Source organism: Aspergillus pseudodeflectus (genome assembly GCF_044049435.1).
Source record: "Aspergillus pseudodeflectus strain CBS 756.74 chromosome Unknown BJX68scaffold_1, whole genome shotgun sequence".
NCBI classification, from domain to species: Eukaryota; Fungi; Ascomycota; class Eurotiomycetes; order Eurotiales; family Aspergillaceae; genus Aspergillus; species Aspergillus pseudodeflectus.
The window spans coordinates 209,757-231,282 of record NW_027263777.1 but is presented as its reverse complement, the minus strand read 5'-3'; the positions used below and the strand labels follow the sequence as shown (position 1 = coordinate 231,282).

The window sequence follows — 21,526 nt, the reverse complement described above, 5'->3', positions numbered from 1 at the left end:
AAAGTACAACGGGATATCAAATCATGAACTTTATTAGGAGTCGGGGTCTCCATTGTGAGTGGATTCGTGGATCATATCATCCGTTTTCCCGGTTATCTTGGAAGTGTCAGCGAGATTTGCCTGTTGCCGAGACGGCGAGTAAGACGACGTGTCATGGTGCAATCAATCGAAAACTCGACTGGTTATTCCGTCGTCCCCCACGTTGGCTCGAGTCGGAACAGCGATCAACTTGTTTTTCGTATTGAACAATGTACTCCGTATGCTGTGTAACCTCGATGATGAGATGGGCAGTCTTCAGGCGAGAAGACGCAGCTTCTGCACCCCGTGCCACTACACGTATCACCAGACAGTGTAGAAGCCCCCCTTGTGTGATCCCTGCTCGCCAGATATCCGCCGGGCGGCCGTTTAATTTCGGGCTTATCCAGGATGGCGACGGCGCGATGCTAGACTGGAGGTTAGCTCAGTATCCTGGAAACTTGTCGTTTTGCGGCTACAGCGTACGAAGGACTGTATCGAGTGGGGAACGTGCTTCGTTCACATCGTGCACACAGTTCGAAGCTCGGGAACCGGATCCTTGCACTTTATCACAGCCTTGGTCCAGAACAGGCAGGTCTTTGGCTGATCTCTGGTGGTGATCGGCCGGCTATAGGCCGAACCCGTCGAGGTGGAGGCGCGAAGGATGGGGGCGGAATTGCTTTTTAGTGCTTCCGGAGCTCCATCCGTTGTCCAGATTTCGGAGACTGGTGTGATTCGCGAACCCTAAAATTATGCTGGTTTATCCAGGACAGCCACGATATTGTTTTCCCTGTCGCCATCCAGACAGACGGGTGCGAGCCATGATCATGCACTCTGCGGACCCTGTCGCTTTCCAACCCTTGGTTTTAGCCAGGAAGAAAGGGCTAAAAAGAAGGAAATATACTACAAAAGAAAATATCGCAGTAGACTGACCACGCTATTTCCACCTATGCACATAGCCGCAATATAATCCACGCTCCTTCCTTTAACTTCTCTATGCCTTCGTTGCTTGCCAGACGGTCATGCCAGGCCCTACCGTTCTCCCAGGGCAGTCGCCGCCTTTCCAGGTGGTAGATGATCAACACCATGGCGCCTGGATTATCATCACCGTTGCATTATGCCTGGTTCTCTCGATTGTCAGCTTTCTTATTCGACTTTATGTGCGGCTCGCCTTGAACCCGCCGTTTGGGAGCGATGATTGGGTTTTTCTGGGAGCAACAGTATGTTTACATTATCGGTTTGGGGAAGAGCAAGACCGAAGGATAGCTGATATCTAATCTGTCAGGCCATTGCTGTCATCCAAGCATCGTTGGTGTTTGGCGCGTGCTCGGAAGGATTGGGCACGGCGATCGTTCTGCTCATGAACAATCAGTTGGACAAAATCCAGAGGGTGAGTCCTTGCTACTAACTTTCCCCCCCAAGAAGCCCTCTGACAGGATCTTCCAACTAACTTGAAACACAAAGCTCCTCGGAGTCAGCGATATCCTCTACCTCATCACTCTGTATACTACAAAATGCTGCGTCGTGGGAATCTATCTACGTCTCACTCCGCAGAGACTACACAACCTCCTATCCTGGGGTACACTGGCCCTGTGTACCTTATGGGTGATCCCTGCTATTTTCATTCTTACAATCAATTGCGGCTTCAATCGTCCCTGGCAGGGAGGAGGAAAACATTGCAAGGATGAGGTACGTTGCCTGATTTTTATTTGGCCCGTTCAGTAACTGCGGATGGGAAATCCTAATGCCATCCAGATAGCAAGGTGGCAGTTCATTGTGGCCCTTGACATCGCAACAGAGATTATTCTCTCCGGCCTCGCTGTCCTTCTTCTCGCCGGTCTCCAGATGCCCTTGAAACGCAAGATCACCATCGCCTCTGCGTTCTTCTTCCGCCTCCCGTGAGTACAACTACCCCACATTCTATCCTTTTTACTCCCAGGGTACGGAGCTCTAATAGCCGCTCCAAGAATGGTCGTCTTCGCCGTCCTCCACATCCACTACCTCCAACGAGATATCCGCTCCGAAAACCCAACCCTCGACCTCGTCAACGCCATCATCTGGGCCCAAGTCGAACTCCACTTCTCCCTCATAGCCTGCAGCGTCTTCTGCCTTCGGCCCTTCATGGCCGCCGTGAGCACAAACTACGGTACAGCCGGCGACTCAACACTGGGAAGCAGCCTGGATGCGTCGAAACAGAAATCTGGGAATTCGAAGTATACCAACTCAAACTTGGCGTCAGGGTCTAGAGGGACAGGGAACAAGGCCGTCGCATATGGCGTGTTGGAGACAGATTTCGGCGCGACGAAAAGGCCTAGGGCACATGATACAAAGGTTATCGCGGATGATGAGATCGAGTTGGTCGAGCAGCGGAGTGGAGCGAGTGTCGGAACCATGGGTAGTGATGAAAGTACCAAGATGATTATTCGGAAGGATGTCCAGTATACCGTCGAGTATGACGGAGGGGACACAAATGGGAGTTCGCGGCCGGGCGATGAGTCCAAATACTGGGATCAATATGCCGACAGGCAAAGGTCTTGATTTCTGTCTCATGCACAATGGCGTTATGTGCGCAGGTCTGGAAGCAATCTATGTTCGAAAGACTTTCATTTGTTCAAGCTATGAGCAGGACCCGCTGCCATGTGGGAGTCACGATCAGTGTAAATATATCAAATAAAAGAAGGACTCTGTAGCTGCAGGTATATTCCAACAACGCCTCTACTGAACTGCAATCGCTAGTCAACCGTGTCAAGAAATAAATCAGTGGTTATCTATCACGACGGACGCCTGAATGGATGTGCCTCGGTATTCCTATTCTACCGTTAGTTCCAACAATCTAGTAAACACTGGCAGACAGTCCTATGGTGGACACTTACAGCACATACTCATCCAGGCTGATGAGATCAGGCTCGGAGAAAATTAGGTAGAAGTACTTTAGCGTTTCCGCTAACCAAAAGCTCTCCATGTAATCCAACTGAGCAGGTTTGGTTAGCCGCACATCGGTAATCGCCGCATGTCCGTATTTGGAACGAGTGACCCTGTCAATGTTCTTGAACATGCGCCATGCGGCGTCTTGGTACTTTTGATCTCCCGTTATGCGGTACATGATGAAGACAGATTCGATGGCTTCAGGCCTGCCATAGGCGTTAGCGGGTCCATTAGTGCGCTTCCTGGCCAACTCACCTTAGCATGTAGCGCGAGTCAGCAATTTCAATAACACCAGGGGGGAGTTTGAACTTGTCAATAAGAGCCTTGGCGGCTGCGTCGGTGTCCGCTATATTGGCATGTTTGGGAGGTCGGCTCCGGATGTCACGGTACCACTTTTTGTCGTCCCATTGGCAGTTTCGGTTATCTTCACAGGGGCTGAGATACAAGATCTCTGGCATTATTCCTGTTGGCATAATATCGTAAGCCCAGATACAGCCATCAGTCAATTTTTGAGCAATCGCCAGTTCCTCGGGGCGATTAAACACTTTGGCTCCGATGCCCACTGTTCCTCCAAGGAAACACTTGAGATGTTCAGCTTGTGGCTCTATCTTTTTCTGGCTATACTTTGATACGGCATTGACATTTCCTGAAAACAGGATATCCCTTCCGTCTCGAGTCATGGGCCGAAAGAGCAAATGCTTTTTTATCGATTCAATTGCTGACTCGTACATTCGCTGGTATTGTGGCGTCCGCGCTTGTAGTAGCATATGTTCCTTCGGGAGGTATTCATATGTCGAATCCGCCATTCCTCCTACAGTGAAACGAGTGTCGATGAACCGTAAGCTCTGGGCGTCCACCATCATTGGCCATAGACCGGGAACCTGGGTTTCCTTCTGGGCCGCTTCTAGGTTGTCTGAAATTCGTTGGATGGCATCGAAATATTTGGGGTCTCCGGTCAGCTGGGACATTCGCGTGAATTCGAGGTTAAATGAACCAAGTTCCGCAAGGATAGTGTTGCCGCTTGGCCGAATATCTAAGCCTGCTGCCGATCTAGAACAGTTAGCACAACGGCCGCCCTCGTTTGAGAACCATATTGAAAGCTCACCTCGTCCACTCCCACCGTGATTGTGGCATTCTATTGCGCGTATCAAAAGAGCCATAGAGGAAATCGGCGATCTCAGTCGCCTTCTTCAACAGAATGGGATATGTTCCATTTGTTAGATCGTAGGCCCCAAGGAGACCTCCAAGATATCTGATATTGGTCTCAAACACATTAATTTGTAGTGATTCGGTAGTCGAAAAATCGATCTCCTCGAGCGCTTGCAACGCTTCCTCAAACTCATCCATAAGGCCCATGATGATGAGTGAATCGAGGGAGTCAACTAAGGTTGCTGCCCATCCGGCAAACGAAGTTCTGTATCCACCGCTTAGAGGTGACAGTTCGTCCTTTAACCAGGCATTGTTCTTGTATCCACTCCACGCATGTTTGAATGCCTCCTTCACTGCGTTCCGTTTTCTTTCCCGCCATATGCGACTAAACCACCACTCGGGAGGAAAATCGTACTGAACTTGAGGAATCGCAGAGGGAGAGGATGTCGGTAGCGAGATGTAATCGGCAATCGGATACTGCTCTTCGTGTTTGGACCAACGTATACGGTTGTCATCCTTCGCGTATTCGACTATGTGGTCTGCTGAGGTTTGCTTGATGTAGGAAACTTGCGCACCTGGCGGCAAGGTCGAGAAAAGGAAGTAGGTAACGGAAATAAGAACGAAGGTTGGTACAACATAGCTCTTTCTTACTAGAAGCATGATGCTGAAAATTATGTGAAAACTGTTAGCTGGAGTGAGAGTAAGAGACAAATTATGAATCTATAAGTTAGGCCAAATGAGGGGACAACTTTAACAGCTGGAGCTGGGTCAATAAACAACTGGGCAGCAACATGAACGAGCGAATCTGCAGCATGCTGATACAGTTTTTTTTTTAAGGCATCGAGAGAGTACTGCGAGTTGTGGAAGGAGAATGAACCTCCAGCTGGGGAAAGGCTCAGGGCCTGGCAAGGGGCATTTAGAAGCAGGGCGATCGTCTTGGTTTGAGATCAAAGGTCAATCAATGACCGTGTCATGCCAGAGGATCGGCATTGAATCCACCCCTTGGAGCTGTTTTATGTACACTTTGATGGGTAAATGGCAGTCGCATGCCTCTTCCCCCTTCGTGAAAGCTGCCAGACAGAGACCCAAGAATCCAGGCTGGAGCCGTTTGCATGCCCAGCGAGATTGTCCTTGTTTTGAGAGTTCGGGTGGCTTCATGGCCGAGTCTGGCCAGCATTTTGGGGACTACAGTCCCTGGGTATGGCATGAAAAAGCATCTCGTCTTGATTGGATCTGCCGGCATTGCGTAAGCTGTGGTCCCTAAGCTTGAAAGTCTGGGAGGCCCAGAGGGTCTGTGGCGTGTTAGTCTCCGAGACTGTGGGTAACAGCTGCTATTCTTGACCCCTGGGTCTCAGCCTCCATCGTCCCGCGTCTTGGCAGATCCCTTGACAGAGGTTCTCCTGAGCGAGTGATGACCTGACAACCGACGTGGGAACAGAAATGCGATGAGCGCGAGCTTTGCACTGGGGGTGTCATGTATGGTTAACCGAGGAATTGCACTTGACAGTTCAAGACTTGGAGGGAGTCAGTCTGTACCTTAAGATTGGTAAAGCAACCACTCCGCAATGTTTGTGCTGTTTGTATTATGGCCTCAGGCCTCCGTACATTAGTGCAAGGTTTACGGCCTTAAGGTTTAGGCCGCTATTACACCCGCAACATTGGAGTTCTCGGTGCACACGTACACAGTACAGATTTTATGCAACGTGCGATTCTCAGGCCACGGTTTCTATTGGCGCTACTTTATAGTTAGATCTCTGATATATTAAGGTTAGTTCTTGCAGACATTCGAACGTGACTACCTCCCAAGTTAACCATAGTGTAGTGCAACTGAGCTGCTGTGAAACATCAAGCTATATTTGCAACAGCTCGAGGGAAGAAAGCCGATAGTCTGGAAAAGGTTCTGCAGTGATACTTATTGGGGACATATTTGCGTCTACTACTCAGGCAATTCACGGATCCGGCTACGCTCCCATTAACCTACGGGGATCTCCGCGCCGACTTTTGCACGCAACAAGTCTTCATATCGAGCAAACGACCGCCATGCCACTCACAGGGTATCTTCCACTGATGTACTCGACCTATTGACAGTCCAAAACTAACAAAGCATCAGTGTCTTCTTCATACCCTCTAATCCAAATGCCTCCACTGCTCTAGCCACAATTATAGAGCGCCTCAGCTTGGCCTTTGCGGAAGAGCCAGCTCTTCTCGGACGCTGGGGCCTCGAGCACAAATTGATGCGAGACACACCATCGTGTCTACCCCCGTCAGCTTCACAGCGCCAAGCCACTCCCAAATTTATGCAGTTTCTATCTCTGTCCCACTACCCTCATGGGTTCATATACGCCTCTCAGCCATTAGACAGTGGCAATGCCCCTAGTGGTGCTAGCGCTACGAGTTCACAGTCCTCACAAACGACGACAGCCACAACGCCGATGATCATGACGACCGTCCCGCACCAATCGACTGCTTCTCTGTATCAGCATTTCGTGTACGCCTGCCAGCCTTTCTGGGCGCCCAGACACACCGTCACCGTGCAAAGCGGGATGGTGTATGAAATCGGTGATTTTCGAGTCAGGGTTGGCGACGTGCGACAGACGCAGCCTGCTGTCCGGGTGCGAGGTACGGTCGTTGAGATTGAATGGCGCGGTCCATCGTTGGTTTCTACCTTATCGGCACTGTACCAGTCGAGAAAGCAATGGACGGGCGGGGCATCAGGTTTATATTCATGGGACGAGGGAGAGGATGAAGAAAATGACGATTTGGGTCATGGAATGCCCTTACTTGACGGGGTGGAGGAGGCAGATATCGACACGGAGTATGGGGTCACTGCCTCATTGATTAGGGAGTTCTGGGCGACGCTGGGGGTGGATGGGGCGAGGGAGGCTATACTTGTGCCGGATATTGGAAAGGAGGTGAAGCGGCGCTTATACGAACTGAAGCAGCAAGGTAAGCAAGCGTCTGGCCGGCCAGGGAAGGACGACGAGGGTGCACAGCTAGCCGACGAAGATCCTGACCCGGACGCTGGGGTAGACGTGGCAAGGCAATACATGGAGATCTTTAGGTTCAACCGATGATAGCCGGGGAACAACCCAGATATTCTCTTTTTTTGAAGGTTGCAATTGATCCCCTATCTGGCCTTCATCAACCTTTCCAGTGGCTTGTTTCTATGCGTCAGTAGTGCTAAGCGCAAACTCCGAAAAAACCAATCAATTCATCAGTCAGACTAGATCGGCTAGGCGGACCACGAGATGATTTAAAGGCACAGAGTGGGGAATATGTTTTCTGCTACATGAATCGTCGCAAAACCACGCTAATATTGGATGAAGAGTGACAAAGACTGGTAGAAGCCAGAAAGCAGTAGAGGCAGTCGTGGTATAAACAATTGGTGCCTGAACACAACTTGTTGCAATCTCGGCTTATCCGATTTACGTATCTGGTTGAGAAGGGGATTGTGGAAACAAGAGACACAGTTCAAATCTTGACAGCCGTTAAAACCACTAAGTGCTGTATCCGTGATGAGAAGGCTACATTCCATGATATAACAACTAAGGTGAGACATTATAAGAAGTGTCCACACCTTCGCTAACGATAAACATCATAAGGTCGGAGGCGTTTATTTTTGCATCATGAGTTGCACAAATTCGTTGTCTGAATAGCAATTAGCACAACCTCTCGCGCATGATGTTTGCGGAAATCGCCAACGTACAGTCAATTCGGCCATCACCATCCTGATCCGCCTCACGGATCATCTCATCAACTTCGTCATCAGTGAGCTTCTCGCCAATGGAGGTCATGACGTGGCGCAGTTCGGCAGCTGAGATGAAACCATTGTTGTCACGGTCGAAAACCTTGAAAGCCTCTCGGATTTCCTCCTCGGAGTCGGTGTCCTTCATCTTTCTGGCCATCATTGTGAGGAACTCTGATATATATTTTTGAGTCAGTGATCTGCCCAATATCCTGTAAGCCTAGAGGTTGTATCGTGAGTATATACCTGGGAAATCAATGGTGCCGTTGTTGTCGGCGTCAACCTCGTTGATCATGTCCTGGAGTTCAGACTCGGAGGGGTTCTGCCCGAGCGAGCGCATCACAGTGCCGAGTTCCTTGGTGGTAATCTGGCCTAAACGCATTCACACATTATCAATACCAGGCTAATTGATGGGGCTAAACATTATGGGATAATCGAGGCTGAGCGTATGCGATAACGTTGCCGGAGTGGGTGGGTTGCACTAACCATCACCATCCTTGTCCTGTTCAAAGCGGAAAAGGGTAAATAAGGGATTCTTAGATAGCGATCAGTGATTATAAGATTTCGTGGGCGACTTACAAATAGGGAGAAGGCCTCCTTGTACTCGGAAACCTGCTCTTCGGTGAGGGAGTCGGCCTGCGAGGGAGTCGTCAGCTCTTCTGAGCAGGATAGCAGTAGATCTGCCCCGCAAAGTGGGGGAAGCGTCCCGACACAAGTTCGAGCGCAGGGAGCAATAGAAGCGTACCATGGTGAGAAGTGTTTGGTGATAAGATCACGGAAATTCAAGTCGGATGAGGGATGAAGCAGGACTGAGGAGAAATAACACGAGCAGAAAGACGTTGGTGGAGATGGGCGGCGGTGGGGGAAGAAGGAGAGTTAAAGGGGACTCTAGCCTCAAACCACAACAACCAGAAATCGGCGGCCACTGAGCTGGATGCCTGGCAAGGCGGTCGCTTAGGCCTGAAACGTGACCCGCCCTGGCCACTCTTTGGCCTTCGCACGCGCGAAGGGCTGAAAGGGCTGAATCTTCAGCGAAGTTTCCCTCATCTTCAATGAATTCCAAATGTCTTTGTTTCTCTTGACCTGGCGCGATGATTCTCTTCCAACAATGAGGTGTTTCTTGGCAGAGCTGACGATAGGTGATATCAAGCCCATTTTCCGCAGTTTTTGAGCCGCCCTGGGATTATATCAATTATCTGCTGACAGTTGCACTTTAATCACCAAGATGCGATTCGACTGCCTGCAGGTTATTTTAAGCAAAGTACTGCCAAGCCGTAAATCCGGATCTGCCTTGGGCATATCCACACCCAGCATGGTTACTCCGAGTTCGTGGAACTATGGATGCTGACATGCAGTGTCGCCTTTCTGCATAGGCTGGTATATGTACGAGTAGTATTTGAGGCATTGGAGCCTATGTGGCAACTTTTGAGGAGCACATTCGAGGCTCTGTACAATGACCTCCACAGACAGCACAGGGATAGGAAATTACGAGTCGTACATTGAGGCGCTCGATTGGATTCGATCGGCAGGTATGGAGCACCACGCAGAAAGCGCTTAGAATGGTCTGGAACTCAGACGAGGGTTCATCCCTATCAGTCGCACCGGCCAGTCTCAGATCTCGCAGAGAGGTTCCTTGGCTTGAGCATTTGTAGATAAAGAGGGGCCAGAGTGCATATAGAACAGCCGAAGGCCCAGCCAGGTACATTGGTTCCCAAACCGGACTAGTACCTGCGGTTCACTTCACGTGGGCGATGAGATCAGCCGTTGAGCTGCCGATGTCTGCTGCTCTGGCCATTACGTCGTTCGAGCTCCGACGGTCAAAACAGCTTGGGTCTTTTGTTACTTGCTTGACGAATTGGTCTGGGTTTAGATCTGGGCTATACGGCGTTTATTGGGCATTATTGTGCCTCCTCTTCGAGTTCTCGGCCAATAATGCTTACCGCGACCTAGAGGACACTTACCAGCAGAGTTCCTGGGGAAGCCAGCCCTGTTCATCGTCCACGATGTGGCGGGATCGCACGAATCTGTACCTTTCCACCTTGCTGAAATTGCATGATCTATGCGAGCTACTGCTAATGTCTGTTCCCTCACAGTTACATATCCTACCGCCAGTCATTCACACACCACCCCGCGAAGAAACCGCGCTACATCGGAGCTTCCAATGGCTTCACCGACATAGGGTCTCAGGCCGAAGAAAGCCGGAGACTCATATCTGAATCCACGGGAATAGATGACGATGGCGATGCGATCATTGAAATGGATGTGCTTCCCCCTCGCTGGGTCGACGTGCAAGAGGAGGTGACGGAGCTACTAGAGGACATCGCGCAGAAGTCGGCACAGCTCGATAAGCTACACCACAAGCATCTGCTCCCCGGATTTGGCGATGAGGATGTACGGAAGCAAGATGAACGTGTGATCGAGCGATATACCCAAGATATTACGCGCGGTTTTCACGAATGTCAGAAGCTTGTCCAGAGGATTGAACTTATGGTACAAGAGGCCAAACAACAAGGAGGAGTGAGTAGCGGGGATGAGACAATGGCAAAGAATATACAAATATCCCTGGCTTCGAGGGTGCAGGACGCCAGTGCTCGGTTTAGGAAGAAGCAAAGCACCTACCTAAGAAGTGAGCCAGCCAGGCACCCCCAGTTCTCCCTTTATCAGCTAGCTCACCCAACAATCAATAGAATTACGAGGCCTCGAAGACTCGGCGTCACAATTCGATCGCTCGCCCACTCCCGTGCAAAATTCTTACACAGATCCGTCCTTAATGGAGTCTGATGCGGACAAATCATTTTCGCAAACTACCCTAATGCAAACCACACAGCGGATGACCGGCCAGAACGATGCCGTCATCCTCCAACGGGAGCGGGAAATCAACGACATTGCGAAAGGAATCATCGAGTTGTCCGATATCTTTCGCGAGCTTCAGACAATGGTCATCGACCAAGGTACTATGTTAGATCGTATAGACTACAACGTGGAGCGAATGCACACGGACGTCCAATCCGCTCAGAAAGAATTGAATGTGGTACGTCGCAGTCTTGGAATACGCAGAGCTATGGAGCTATCTGACGAGCTATATGCAGGCAACGAACTATCAACGGCGAACCACGAAACGAAAGGTTATCCTTTTATTAATACTCCTGGTAGTGGGTATGATTATCGTCCTACTCGTCAAACCCAAGAGACATTCTTCCTCAGAACCCGCGCCTCCTTCTTCGCCCCCTCCTTCTCAACCCGACAACAACCCGCTGAACATGGTTCCGCGAGAATCTGGAATCGCGTACAGGCGTTCGGCCTCCTCATCATTTTCTCGCGTCGCGAAGAGCAAGTGGGTTGAACCTGATATATACAGATAGCTACCTGTGATTTCAGAGATACCATCATGATAGCCTTGGCAATATGGTTATTATCATTCAGTAAACAAGCTGACCCAGCTTCGAGGCCACATCATTGCCATTGTATGCCATGGCTTTCAAATCAACATAAAATCGCCAACCGATTGAGTAATGAATCGATATGGAGAAATCCTCCACTTGCAGGCAGTGGTGAAGTAGCTGTCAAAATACAATATATTGCTTCAGGTCAACCTTCCTGACCTCCAATACATGCCCGAAAGATGTTTGAATCGAAATCGCCATCATACCAACTATGAAAATGGGAACCTTCGAGCCTCTTCGTTGAGAAATGTCTGATACAAGACTCAGCAGCCAGTATGAAACATATAGGAAGACATGTCCACAACGAGGGACATCCGGAACTTCTGCAGAGGTAAAAGGTTTCAAAAAAGCTAGCTTTGGATATTGCTCTCCTGCTTCAAAAGTTCTGCGACATCGGCATCTAGATCTCCGCTCGCGAACTGTGCGTAGTCCTCTTCTTCATGAGCAACCTTTCTCTTTTTGGTGTGAAGTCCATTCATGATGTCTTGCGGAAGTTCACTAAACGCTGTTGATGCAGGAGGCTGGGTAAGTCCAGGAATGGAGGCATCGCCGGGATGTTCAAATCCTAAGGAAAAGCCTCCGAATGCGTGAGCTTCCTGTTCATGACCCGCTGGGAAGTCTCGTGCTTCTTGTTTTGGTGAGCCAACGGGGGTAATCGCTTCAACAGGCGGAGGAGTAAGAGCTTCAACCTCCGGGCGAGGCACGCCTTCACTCCTTGGGCCAAAATCTCCAAGGTTTGCCGCCGGTGTATTCTCCGCCGAAAGTCCTCTCATGATCGCATCCTCAACTTCTCGTTTCTTGGATTCGGTTTCGGCTTTCTTGTCCTGTAGTTGAAGAACCAACGCCTGTTCCTTAGACAGCGCTGTACGGTTGGTCTCGAGAAGCTTTTCTAGGCCATCAATGAGGGCAAGGCGTGACTTGACCACCTCGGACACTGAACTCTCAGCGTTCGCAAGCGTCTTTAGCAGCTGGCTAAGTCGAGCAGCATGTACAGGAGGGGTCGGTAAGGGTACGTTAGGATCGTTCATCTTATCATACTCGGCATTGGCAGCTGTAGCAGATGTACCAGAGGCAACAGCTGCTTTAGAAACCGCTACCTGAAGCGGGACTAGAGGCTGCAGTTCGGATGGTGTCGAGCCACTTGGACCAGAGAATAGCGAGCCGCCCAGCAACGGCTTTTTGCCGGTCGAGCGCGATTTATCAATTTCTATAGTAGGTCAGTACGCGGCTTTCGATAACGGCGCAAGGAGTCTATACCATCAACTCGAGCTTCGACGGCCTCCTGAATTGGAAGTTCAAATATTGAACGCTGTCTCCAAACCTCAACTACCCGTCGCAATTTCTGTTGAATATCATTCGAGGAACCTTTGTATGCGGTTGCCACGGCCTCGGCAATAATCTAACCTGCGTCAGCCCATCCTTGATATCTGTATGTCCAGGCCACGAGTACTAACCGGTGAGAAAGCAATAAGAAAATCTTCTTTGCGCCGTGCTCTTGACTGCTGCGCGACCTCTACCTTCCCTATCAGTTGCGGATCGAATATGGACTCTAGCGTAGAACGTACCGTTTGCGAGATAAATCAGGTTGAGTCGTTTTGGAGCTGGGGAATCGCGGAGTTTTTGGAGCCATAATTGTGCAGTTCGATCGGCATGTCGTCTTGATGTTGTAGTTGGTTTGTTAGAGAAATCCCAATAGATACAGAATGAAGGCTAATACCTGTGAAACATGACCCATTGCGCGACGGTCACAATGCCCTCCTGGGTCTCATTGAGAGCAGACAGTTTTGCTTTCACTGAATCGTCTGTGTAGGCCATGGATGCTGTTTCATCCGAAGCCTGCGTGTAAAATCCTTTTGATTGAGTCTTCAGCAATCGAGGGTTGAGATATAGGTGTTTCGCCGTTTGCGCTTGACACTATCCGACGCCGAGCTCGGAGAAGTCAACGACCAACTACTATCACTTTCAACAGGCGAAGCAAGAGTATTCCACTATACGAGCCGCCAAGGCAATATTCAAGAGCAGCACCAAGATTAATCTCCGGAACATTCACTTGTGAGGTGAAGAAGAATTGGCTTAGGGAGCAACAGTGAAGCTCTCTGTCGCACTCTAGGTCCAAGCTTATTCACCGCTTTCTTGGTCGGCAGAATCGCCGGGTCTCAGCCATCGCATCTCCCTCACGCTCAAAAGAAGCCACCTGGAGCATCGCTCTTTCATCATTTCCCGCTTACCTACCTGCTTGCAAAAGATCCTGCTCCTGCAAGTAATTGGACTTGGTGACTAGACTTAGACCCTTACACCATGGCCGACCGATTCCCCTCATTGGAGGACTTCTCCGCGGGTTAGTTACCCGCATCATTGTCTGGGGGTGTTTCTGGGGCTAACTATGCCGGTATCAGGTCAAACCGAAGCTATCGAAACCAATGGCACAGACGAGAACGACTTTTTAGCCCGTGAAAGAGCCCTCCTAGGCGACGATGCCGACCAATTCGCAACTTCCCAAGACCAAGCCGCGTCTACAGATGTCAACAATGACGAACTACTGGGTGGCCCAGAAGAGACCCAGGCCAGCGCTGGTCCCGAGATCTCCGGCTTCGAATCCGCTTTTCCTGCCATAGAAACACAGAACGAGGTACGCAGTTGAATCCGGCACTGGGACCTATGTTCACAAGAACACTGTCTCTGACCATTCGCAGCAAGTTGCTCCTGGCGGCACCATCACTGGAACTGGAGCGCCCTTCCCGCCCACTGGATACTCAAGCTATCAGGCTCCTGAGGAGGAATCCGAACCAGTTAGGTATGTCCTATTGACCATCCTACACATGATTTTAATGCAGCTTCCCGGCGTTCGTTCATATCCGTTCGGTTGCTAATATTACATTTACCTCAGGGAGTGGCGCGAGAAGCGGGATGCAGACATCGCACGACGGGCAGAGATCTCGAACGAAAAGAAGGAAAGTACCATTACCAAGGCTAGGGAGGATATCGACGACTTCTACGTGTCCTACAACAACAAGACGGATAAGCTTCGTGCCCAGACCCGCGCCGAAGCAGAGCAGTTCCTGGCGAACCGCGAAAACACATCGTCTGGTGGAACAAGCTGGGAACGTATTGCGAAACTCGTGGATGTTTCTGGGAAGGGCACCAGAGGCGGTGCTAGCGGATCAGGCAAGGAGCGCTTCCGAGAGTTGCTGCTAGATCTCAAGAAGGATGAGAAGGCTCCTGGCGCTAGCGGGGTTTGATTGTATTTTTCTTCTGCTTATTCCCTGGTTTTCTGGCCTTTTCCTTTCTTCCTTTCACTTGATGTAGGTAAATAACGCACCGTGTACTTCTTCTAGCTTTATGCCATCATCCTATTCCCTGAATATGTCGTTATGAGCATGGGCAATTGATCTACGGGAATGGTCAATCAAGAGGCGGTAATTCTGGGATGGGAATTTAACTAACGAGAGCCCTTGTACTCTAAGGTCTTCAGCGGGAATATAGACAATAATACCTACAACTGCTAAACACCCACGTATGTCCTGATATTGTAAAAGGTGCAAAGACATCAAAATAGCATAAAGATGCGTCTTCATTAGCCGAACAGCAATTATGTGTACCTTCAATCCAACTCGGTTATATCGCCGCCGGGCTCCCCAATCTTCTCAGCCTGTTTTTCTCTCTTGCCCTCAGCTTCGATTTCTTCGAGTTTTTTGCGGCCTTCTTCAGTTGTAGCATCAACAATGCCTTCCTCAAGGCTAAGCATGCCGCTCTGTCCTAGCTTCTCAACAACATCCTCGGCCTCTTCTACACTCAATTTGCCGAGGACCTTGTTGACTTCATCGAGGGACTCCGACGCCAATGCCTTTTGCAGCTCTTGGGAGAATGACTCGTAAATCTTTCGCGCTTCAATTTCCACAGCTTCGCTACTCCCACTTTGGGGAATGTTGATGGTAATTTTAGTATTAGGGTCTACCGCATGAAGTTGAATTTGCTCCACACCGGCGGGATCGTTGGATGCTGAACTGTCCCTGGCTAGTTCAGCAGCACGAGTCTTGATCTTGTTGTAGGTTTCGTTGACATCATTTCGAAATAAGGTTCCTGCCTGGTGTTCCCTTGTTGTAATGCTATAAGGTGTGTGTATTAGCACTGCATCTATCGCAGCTAAGACGGGAATGCCTACCGCTTGAAGAAAAGTGAGATACCGTCTGGGCCAAGCGAACGGCAATATTGCAGTAGCAGGCCCTGGTGGACACATTGACGCGCATAGTCATCCTTGCCATCCATTTGGCTATTGAAAGCTTCAACCAGCAGGCCATCTGTTTCTTTCTCCGCGACAATTTCCGGATGATCTGAAATGTACTGGTGTAGGGCTCGGTAGTCGTTGCGGTTGATTTTGGCAAACTTCTTGGCCAATTCGCTGGCTTGCACGCTATCCGGATCATCAAGCGCCTCATCATCATTGCCTTCTTGACCGGAAGCCCCAACCGCCGGTGTAGGGTTCAAAAGCTCAACGGAACTGGTTTTCTGCGTTGTCGCCGGGGTAGTCTTCGGCTTCGCAATGTGAGAAGTATCGAATCCAGTATGAATCGATTCGCTGGTGATTTTGCTGCCCTCCTCCTTTTCTAGCTGGGCCAGCCTTGTGAGTAGTTCCTTCTGTAGGCCTTGCACCTTTTCCTTGTGTCCCTGGACACCCTTGACATACGCCTGGAATAGACTGTCGGGCTTTGACTCCTCTACCTCTTTTTTAACCTGATCCACCAATGCGCTCATCATTTGGGAGTATTTTGGCTGTTCCCTTTCCTGTGTATGAACTCCTTCCGGCGCTGGCGGGGGCTGATCATCTGCGGGATTCATCGCAAATTCCATGAGTGCTTGAAATACAACATCTTCCGGATTTGATGTGGACCCTTCTTGCTCTTTGAAGGATGTAAGGAGCTTCTCAATGCGAGAAAGCAGACCCTCGTTGACGATTCGCTCATACTTCAGCGTCTGTATTTCGTGGCGCCGTTGCACACGTTGTTGGTGAATCTGGGCTTGTTTGGCTCGGATGAATGACCGTTTGTCGACATTTGGGTGAACTTCAATGTCCGAGTCGTCCGAGAGCTCGAGGGCGTCCCACTTGCTGTAGTCGAGCACCATTTTGAAGAAGTATAGAAAGAGGGGTGGTAAGTGGGGTTACAAAACAATATGAATGTTGCTCTCTATAGGGCGAAAAAGAGCAAGGGTAACAGGAGTAAGGGCGAGCGATGAGAGTTTCCTTCTGATGGCCTTATTAATTCGTCGATCCCAAGAGAACGGCCCGGGGCGTGCCAATAACGAAGCTCAATATCGAAAGCTCTCGATTGCTCTCGATCCGCTTCCATCCAAGGCTCGTGATAGGCGGCAACATGCGGCAGAATCCTGGGTCTCCGATCTTGTTCCGAACCGTCGGGATTTTGGCTTCGGCAGGTTCGCTCCAGATCAAGCTCGCAAGTGCGAGGCGTTCCTGTTGTTTTTGGATCAGTGATTGATATCCTTCCATTAATGTCATGAGTGCCTCGAAAACACCCCTCTTTTACCAGTGAGACATGGCATCTTGTTCAACCACAATTACATCATTTTGAACGGCAGTTCATCATCTCCGAAATGCGCGGGTTCCGGGTACGACCATCCTGGGTTGCAAGAGCTCCTTCAAAGGGAGCGGCTCCAGGAGATGGCAGCGCTCTGAGGAGTCTGTATTCTGAGAACTTTTCAGCTTCTTTCAGACGTGATTCTTATGCTACCAATGCCCGGCCTTTCCCGATATTTTCGGAATCCTTCTCTAGTCGCAGAATCTCTCCTACGGAGTTAACCAACCACATTCATAAACCAACAATTGCATTATACACAAACACTCCAAAACGCCTTCGTCCGAACCCTCGAATCATTCAACCCCTCCGATCGTTTTCCTCCACGCGACCGTTCCTAGATACCCAACCGCCTCAGCAGTCGACGAAGAATTCGCGCGCGGAGAACAAGGACAAAGAAGACGATGATAATGACCAGGGGTTTGAGCTTTCTGAAAAGGCGGCACAGGCGGCGCAGGTGAATCTTCGCGCGAAGCTAGCAAAAGATGGCAATGGCGGAAAAAAGTCAGGGTTCAGAGAAGTATGGAGGCTTTTGCTCATTGCGCGACCGGAAGCGAAGAAGCTCGGCTTTGCATTCATTTGCTTGCTAATTTCTTCTTCAATCACAATGTCGCTTCCTTTCTCGATTGGCAAAATTCTGGATGCGTCCACGAAATCCTCCGAGGACGGTGGTAATGAGCTTTTTGGTTTGAGCCCTCCAATGTTTTACGGCGCCCTGGCCGGTATTCTCGCCTGCGGTGCGGCCGCTAACTACGGTCGTATCATCGTATTGAGAATCGTGGGCGAGCGTATTGTCGCCAGACTCCGTTCGAGGCTCTTCCGCCAAACCTTTATACAGGACGCAGAGTTCTTTGATGCGAATCGAGTCGGAGATTTGATCTCGCGGTTAGGCTCAGACACCATAATTGTTGGCAAGAGTATAACACAGAACCTATCAGACGGATTGCGGGCTGGCGTTAGTGGCGCCGCTGGCTTCGGTATGATGGCGTATGTGAGTCTTAAACTCTCCAGCATCCTGGCACTGCTGCTCCCTCCAATCGGAATAGGTGCCTTTTTTTACGGGAGAGCAATTAGGAACCTGAGCCGCAAAATCCAGAAAAGCTTGGGAACCCTAACCAAGATCGCGGAAGAGCGCCTGGGGAATGTCAAAACGAGCCAATCCTTTGCCGGCGAAATCCTCGAGGTCAACCGGTACAATACTCAAGTGCGCAAGATCTTCGAACTTGGAAAACGAGAATCATTCATCAGTGCAAATTTCTTCAGTTCTGTATGTATCAATCTCTTGTGCCTTCGCGAGGCTGATCTAATGTGTGCTAGACGGGGCTCATGGGCAATCTGACGATTCTGGCGCTTCTCTATGTGGGAGGTGGTATGGTCAAAACCGGCGCCATCAGCATTGGAGAACTGACATCTTTCCTGATGTACACGGCTTACGCAGGCTCTAGCATGTTTGGCATGTCTAGTTTCTACTCCGAGTTAATGAAGGGTGTAGGGGCAGCCAGTCGGTTGTTCGAACTACAGGATCGCCATCCGACGATCTCGCCAACCAAGGGTACCAAGGTTGTATCTGCTCGTGGCCCTATCCGCTTTGAGAACGTCTCGTTTAGTTATCCGACCAGGCCTGCCGTCCCCATCTTCAGAGATTTGGACTTCGAGATCCCACAAGGCACGAACGTCGCCATTGTTGGCCCATCCGGAGGAGGAAAATCCACCATTGCTTCTATACTCCTGCGGTTCTATAATCCCACCGAAGGACGTGTCTTGATCAACGGCACGGATATCAAGGGGATGAATGCCAAATCACTTCGCAGGAAGATTGGTGTTGTCGCACAGGAGCCTGTGCTCTTCTCTGGAACAATCGCCGAGAATATTTCCTATGGAAGTCCCCACGCAACTAGATCCGAAATAGTCGCAGCGGCAAGGAAGGCCAATTGTCAGTTTATCAGCGATTTTGTAAGTTGAGACCCTGGATGTTTTCCTTTCAGTCTACTAACGAGGTATAGCCGGACGGCCTTGACACTCAAGTAGGGCCTCGCGGGGCTCAGCTCTCTGGAGGACAAAAACAACGAATTGCGATTGCCCGGGCACTTATCAAAGATCCCGATATCCTGATTCTAGACGAAGCCACCTCTGCTCTTGACGCCGAATCAGAGACTCTGGTGAACAGCGCTCTTGCAGCGCTGCTCCGTGGCAACAACACGACCATTAGCATCGCCCACCGACTTTCTACTATTAAGCGATCTGATTCAATCATCGTCCTTGGCCCCGACGGGAGAGTTGCCGAGCAAGGCACCTACGAAGAACTAAGTGCGCGCCCGGGTGGCGCGTTTACTAAACTTATGGAGTGGCAGTTGAACGGCGGTGATGCACAACCGCCAATTAGCCCTGCCATTGACCCTGAGGCACAAGAGAAACCCTGGGAAGTACGATCGGAGGAGGAGGATAACCATGAATCCGAGAAACCACGATAGACCCTTCGTTTTCATGGGTGCCCTCTATCCTCTCCTTGCCACGGCTTACCTATCATTTTGTCTCTGTTTCATCCTCTTTTGTTAGCACTTTCACATAGCCTAGAGCCTTCTGTCGCCTCATTTCGAGGATGGTAGGTGAGGATATATCTGTATATGACTGGGAGTAGCACAGTCGCAGTATGGAGGTTACGGACTTGAAGAGGTTCTGTCTGACTCCTCACTGTAATTAGTAACATAGACATACTTAATAGAAGTACTCATCTCTATCAGACCTTCTTCCCATTTGCTTCCGACAAGATAACTGGAAGTCACCTCTCTTTGGCCCTTTGGGCGTCACGAGGGCTGTCGTTGAAAACGTGACCCTTTGTCTTGGCGTTGGCTTCTAGCTTCGACCCTTATCAACATCGAAGTTCACTACACCTCCGCCTTCTAAACAAACTATTTGCCTGGGTTTCAGCACGCATTTGCTCTTCGTGACAATGGGCTGAGGCTTTTTTTCTCAACGCCATCTGTCTCCCTTCGATTTCGCAGAAGCGCAGCCTCTGGCTCCATTCATCATGGACCGCATACGGAAGTGGCACTCTCCTCCCGGGGTGGCCTACGAGCCCATCGAAGAGCCAGCGGATTATGAGGATGAGCTGGACTCTCCTATATCGCAAAGCCAATCCAGCTCGCCTTTTTCAAGACCTGTATACTGGGTTTTCTTCATCTTGGGTGTGTCCATGTTATGGGCATGGTACGTCATTCCGCCGATAGCCCTCTGTTCTGGCTTCAGTGCCTCTAATCAAACCACATTTATACAGGAATATGTTCCTCGCTGCAGCACCATTCTTTCGTCAGCGGTTTCAGTCAAATACATGGGTGACAACTCACTACCAGTCATCCATACTGACGGTGTCGACGGTCACCAACCTAACATCAGCATTTGTGCTCGCCAAGGTGCAACAATCAGCATCGTATCCGCGGCGAATCATAGTATCGTTACTGATCAACATTGCTGTTTTTACCCTCCTCGCATTCTCTACGCTTGTGCTCAAACATGCCTCGGTGATCGTATACTTCGGGTTCCTGATGAGCATGGTTTTCGGGGCGAGTATGGCCACCGGTATCAATCAGAATGGTGTGTTTGCGTACGTCTCAGGCTTCGGAAGAGAGGAGTACACTCAAGCTATAATGAGCGGTCAGGGCGTGGCAGGAGTCTTGCCATGTCTCGCACAGATGCTCTCCGGCCTGGCAGTTCCGGAAGAAGGAGAAGAACAAGCGCCAGACGCATCATGGAAGTCAGCCTTCGCTTGCTTTATCACAGCGACGGGAGTCTCATCCTTGACTCTAGTTGCCTTTGTATGGCTCACCAAACGCCAGTCGCTGCACATCGTTGATGACAGCTCAGAAGCATCCAACGCGAACCAACTACCCACGAAGACTGTTAGCCTTTGGACTCTTTTTTTGAAACTCCGACTCCCTGCCATCTCCATCTTTTTGTGCTTTGTGGTAACAATGGTATTTCCCGTTTACACCTCTCGAATCGAGTCCGTTCGCGGTACATCCGATGCATCCCGCCTCTTCCAACCAGCCGCCTTTATTCCATTAGCATTCTTTTTCTGGAACGCAGGCGATCTCCTTGCAAGAATGCTTGTCCTCAACCCACGCTATTCACTAGCTCACAGGCCCTGGGCGCTGCTAATCCTCTCTATCGCCCGCGCGGGGTTCATCCCTCTCTACCAACTTTGCAACATTGGCGGGCTGGGTGCTATTGTAAATAGTGACTTCTTCTACCTCTTCATTGTGCAGCTTCTGTTTGGCGCGACGAACGGGTATTTGTCCAGCTGTTGTATGATGGGTGCTAGTTACTGGGTCTCTGCTGAAGAGCGTGAACCTGCGGGCGGGTTTATGAGTCTCATGCTTGTGGGCGGGTTGGCGGCAGGGAGTCTTTTGAGCTTTTTTGCTTCCGGTACGTGAGTCGGTGTAGAGTATATGTTTCAGATTATGAGCTGGATATGGGATATGAAGCACTGAAGAGCCACGGCAACAAGATTTCTACTCAGATGATATCTAGATGTTACTTAAGGTTATTGGTAATTTGGTAGGATGCATATTTCGTGAAACGAAAGCCGGATATTTTTATGTTTTTTTTTTTTTGGCATACGGCCCATTTCCACCGGCAGATATCTATCTAGCCTTTGGCGAGAT

At 50.1% G+C, this 21,526-nt stretch overlaps 10 protein-coding genes across 10 annotated transcripts; 6 read left to right on the top strand and 4 right to left on the bottom strand.

Annotated features, from left to right (window-relative positions):
* The first annotated feature begins 814 nt into the window (after positions 1 to 814).
* Positions 815 to 2,699, top strand: BJX68DRAFT_222315 (uncharacterized protein). Its single transcript, XM_071037964.1, has 5 exons — positions 815 to 1,235; positions 1,301 to 1,405; positions 1,480 to 1,704; positions 1,771 to 1,913; positions 1,983 to 2,699. The coding sequence occupies exons 1-5, from the start codon at positions 1,038 to 1,040 to the stop codon at positions 2,551 to 2,553; spliced, it is 1,242 nt and encodes a 413-aa protein (XP_070905440.1). The 5' UTR covers positions 815 to 1,037; the 3' UTR covers positions 2,554 to 2,699.
* Positions 2,700 to 5,316, bottom strand: BJX68DRAFT_222313 (glycoside hydrolase family 47 protein). The gene is made up of 4 exons (XM_071037963.1): positions 4,046 to 5,316; positions 3,196 to 3,990; positions 2,889 to 3,146; positions 2,700 to 2,823 (listed from the first exon to the last, which is right to left on the bottom strand). Exons 1-4 carry the CDS (start codon positions 4,747 to 4,749, stop codon positions 2,787 to 2,789), a joined length of 1,794 nt encoding a protein of 597 aa, XP_070905439.1. The 5' UTR covers positions 4,750 to 5,316; the 3' UTR covers positions 2,700 to 2,786.
* Positions 5,317 to 5,992: 676 nt separating this feature from the next.
* BJX68DRAFT_2611 (uncharacterized protein) lies at positions 5,993 to 7,281 on the top strand. The gene is made up of 2 exons (XM_071044081.1): positions 5,993 to 6,143; positions 6,200 to 7,281. Exons 1-2 carry the CDS (start codon positions 6,130 to 6,132, stop codon positions 7,161 to 7,163), a joined length of 978 nt encoding a protein of 325 aa, XP_070905438.1. The 5' UTR covers positions 5,993 to 6,129; the 3' UTR covers positions 7,164 to 7,281.
* Positions 7,282 to 7,432: 151 nt separating this feature from the next.
* On the bottom strand, positions 7,433 to 8,685 carry BJX68DRAFT_2486 (calmodulin). The gene is made up of 6 exons (XM_071041947.1): positions 8,580 to 8,685; positions 8,414 to 8,470; positions 8,321 to 8,336; positions 8,081 to 8,206; positions 7,796 to 8,008; positions 7,433 to 7,737 (listed from the first exon to the last, which is right to left on the bottom strand). Exons 1-6 carry the CDS (start codon positions 8,580 to 8,582, stop codon positions 7,703 to 7,705), a joined length of 450 nt encoding a protein of 149 aa, XP_070905437.1. The 5' UTR covers positions 8,583 to 8,685; the 3' UTR covers positions 7,433 to 7,702.
* A 1,152-nt stretch (positions 8,686 to 9,837) lies between these two features.
* BJX68DRAFT_260183 (t-SNARE syntaxin TLG2) lies at positions 9,838 to 11,177 on the top strand (the record flags this gene model as incomplete). The annotated part of the gene is made up of 3 exons (XM_071043837.1): positions 9,838 to 9,860; positions 9,928 to 10,460; positions 10,522 to 11,177. 3 exons carry the CDS (start codon positions 9,838 to 9,840, stop codon positions 11,175 to 11,177), a joined length of 1,212 nt encoding a protein of 403 aa, XP_070905436.1.
* Positions 11,178 to 11,402: 225 nt separating this feature from the next.
* BJX68DRAFT_2477 (CTD-interacting domain-containing protein) lies at positions 11,403 to 13,343 on the bottom strand. Its single transcript, XM_071041815.1, has 5 exons — positions 12,995 to 13,343; positions 12,843 to 12,934; positions 12,732 to 12,790; positions 12,535 to 12,676; positions 11,403 to 12,484 (listed from the first exon to the last, which is right to left on the bottom strand). Exons 1-5 carry the CDS (start codon positions 13,090 to 13,092, stop codon positions 11,628 to 11,630), a joined length of 1,248 nt encoding a protein of 415 aa, XP_070905435.1. The 5' UTR covers positions 13,093 to 13,343; the 3' UTR covers positions 11,403 to 11,627.
* A 100-nt stretch (positions 13,344 to 13,443) lies between these two features.
* BJX68DRAFT_222305 (clathrin light chain CLC1) lies at positions 13,444 to 14,786 on the top strand. Its single transcript, XM_071037962.1, has 4 exons — positions 13,444 to 13,615; positions 13,674 to 13,906; positions 13,971 to 14,071; positions 14,165 to 14,786. Exons 1-4 carry the CDS (start codon positions 13,576 to 13,578, stop codon positions 14,514 to 14,516), a joined length of 726 nt encoding a protein of 241 aa, XP_070905434.1. The 5' UTR covers positions 13,444 to 13,575; the 3' UTR covers positions 14,517 to 14,786.
* Positions 14,676 to 16,590, bottom strand: BJX68DRAFT_2447 (Hsp90 co-chaperone CDC37). Its single transcript, XM_071041360.1, has 2 exons — positions 15,440 to 16,590; positions 14,676 to 15,383 (listed from the first exon to the last, which is right to left on the bottom strand). The coding sequence occupies exons 1-2, from the start codon at positions 16,396 to 16,398 to the stop codon at positions 14,879 to 14,881; spliced, it is 1,464 nt and encodes a 487-aa protein (XP_070905433.1). The 5' UTR covers positions 16,399 to 16,590; the 3' UTR covers positions 14,676 to 14,878.
* Position 16,591: 1 nt separating this feature from the next.
* Positions 16,592 to 19,370, top strand: mdr2 (ATP-binding cassette permease mdr2). The gene is made up of 3 exons (XM_071041505.1): positions 16,592 to 18,132; positions 18,183 to 18,818; positions 18,869 to 19,370. Exons 1-3 carry the CDS (start codon positions 16,885 to 16,887, stop codon positions 19,334 to 19,336), a joined length of 2,352 nt encoding a protein of 783 aa, XP_070905432.1. The 5' UTR covers positions 16,592 to 16,884; the 3' UTR covers positions 19,337 to 19,370.
* Positions 19,371 to 19,732: 362 nt separating this feature from the next.
* On the top strand, positions 19,733 to 21,482 carry BJX68DRAFT_222299 (nucleoside transmembrane transporter FUN26). The gene is made up of 2 exons (XM_071037961.1): positions 19,733 to 20,072; positions 20,140 to 21,482. Exons 1-2 carry the CDS (start codon positions 19,894 to 19,896, stop codon positions 21,293 to 21,295), a joined length of 1,335 nt encoding a protein of 444 aa, XP_070905431.1. The 5' UTR covers positions 19,733 to 19,893; the 3' UTR covers positions 21,296 to 21,482.
* Positions 21,483 to 21,526: the final 44 nt, after the last annotated feature.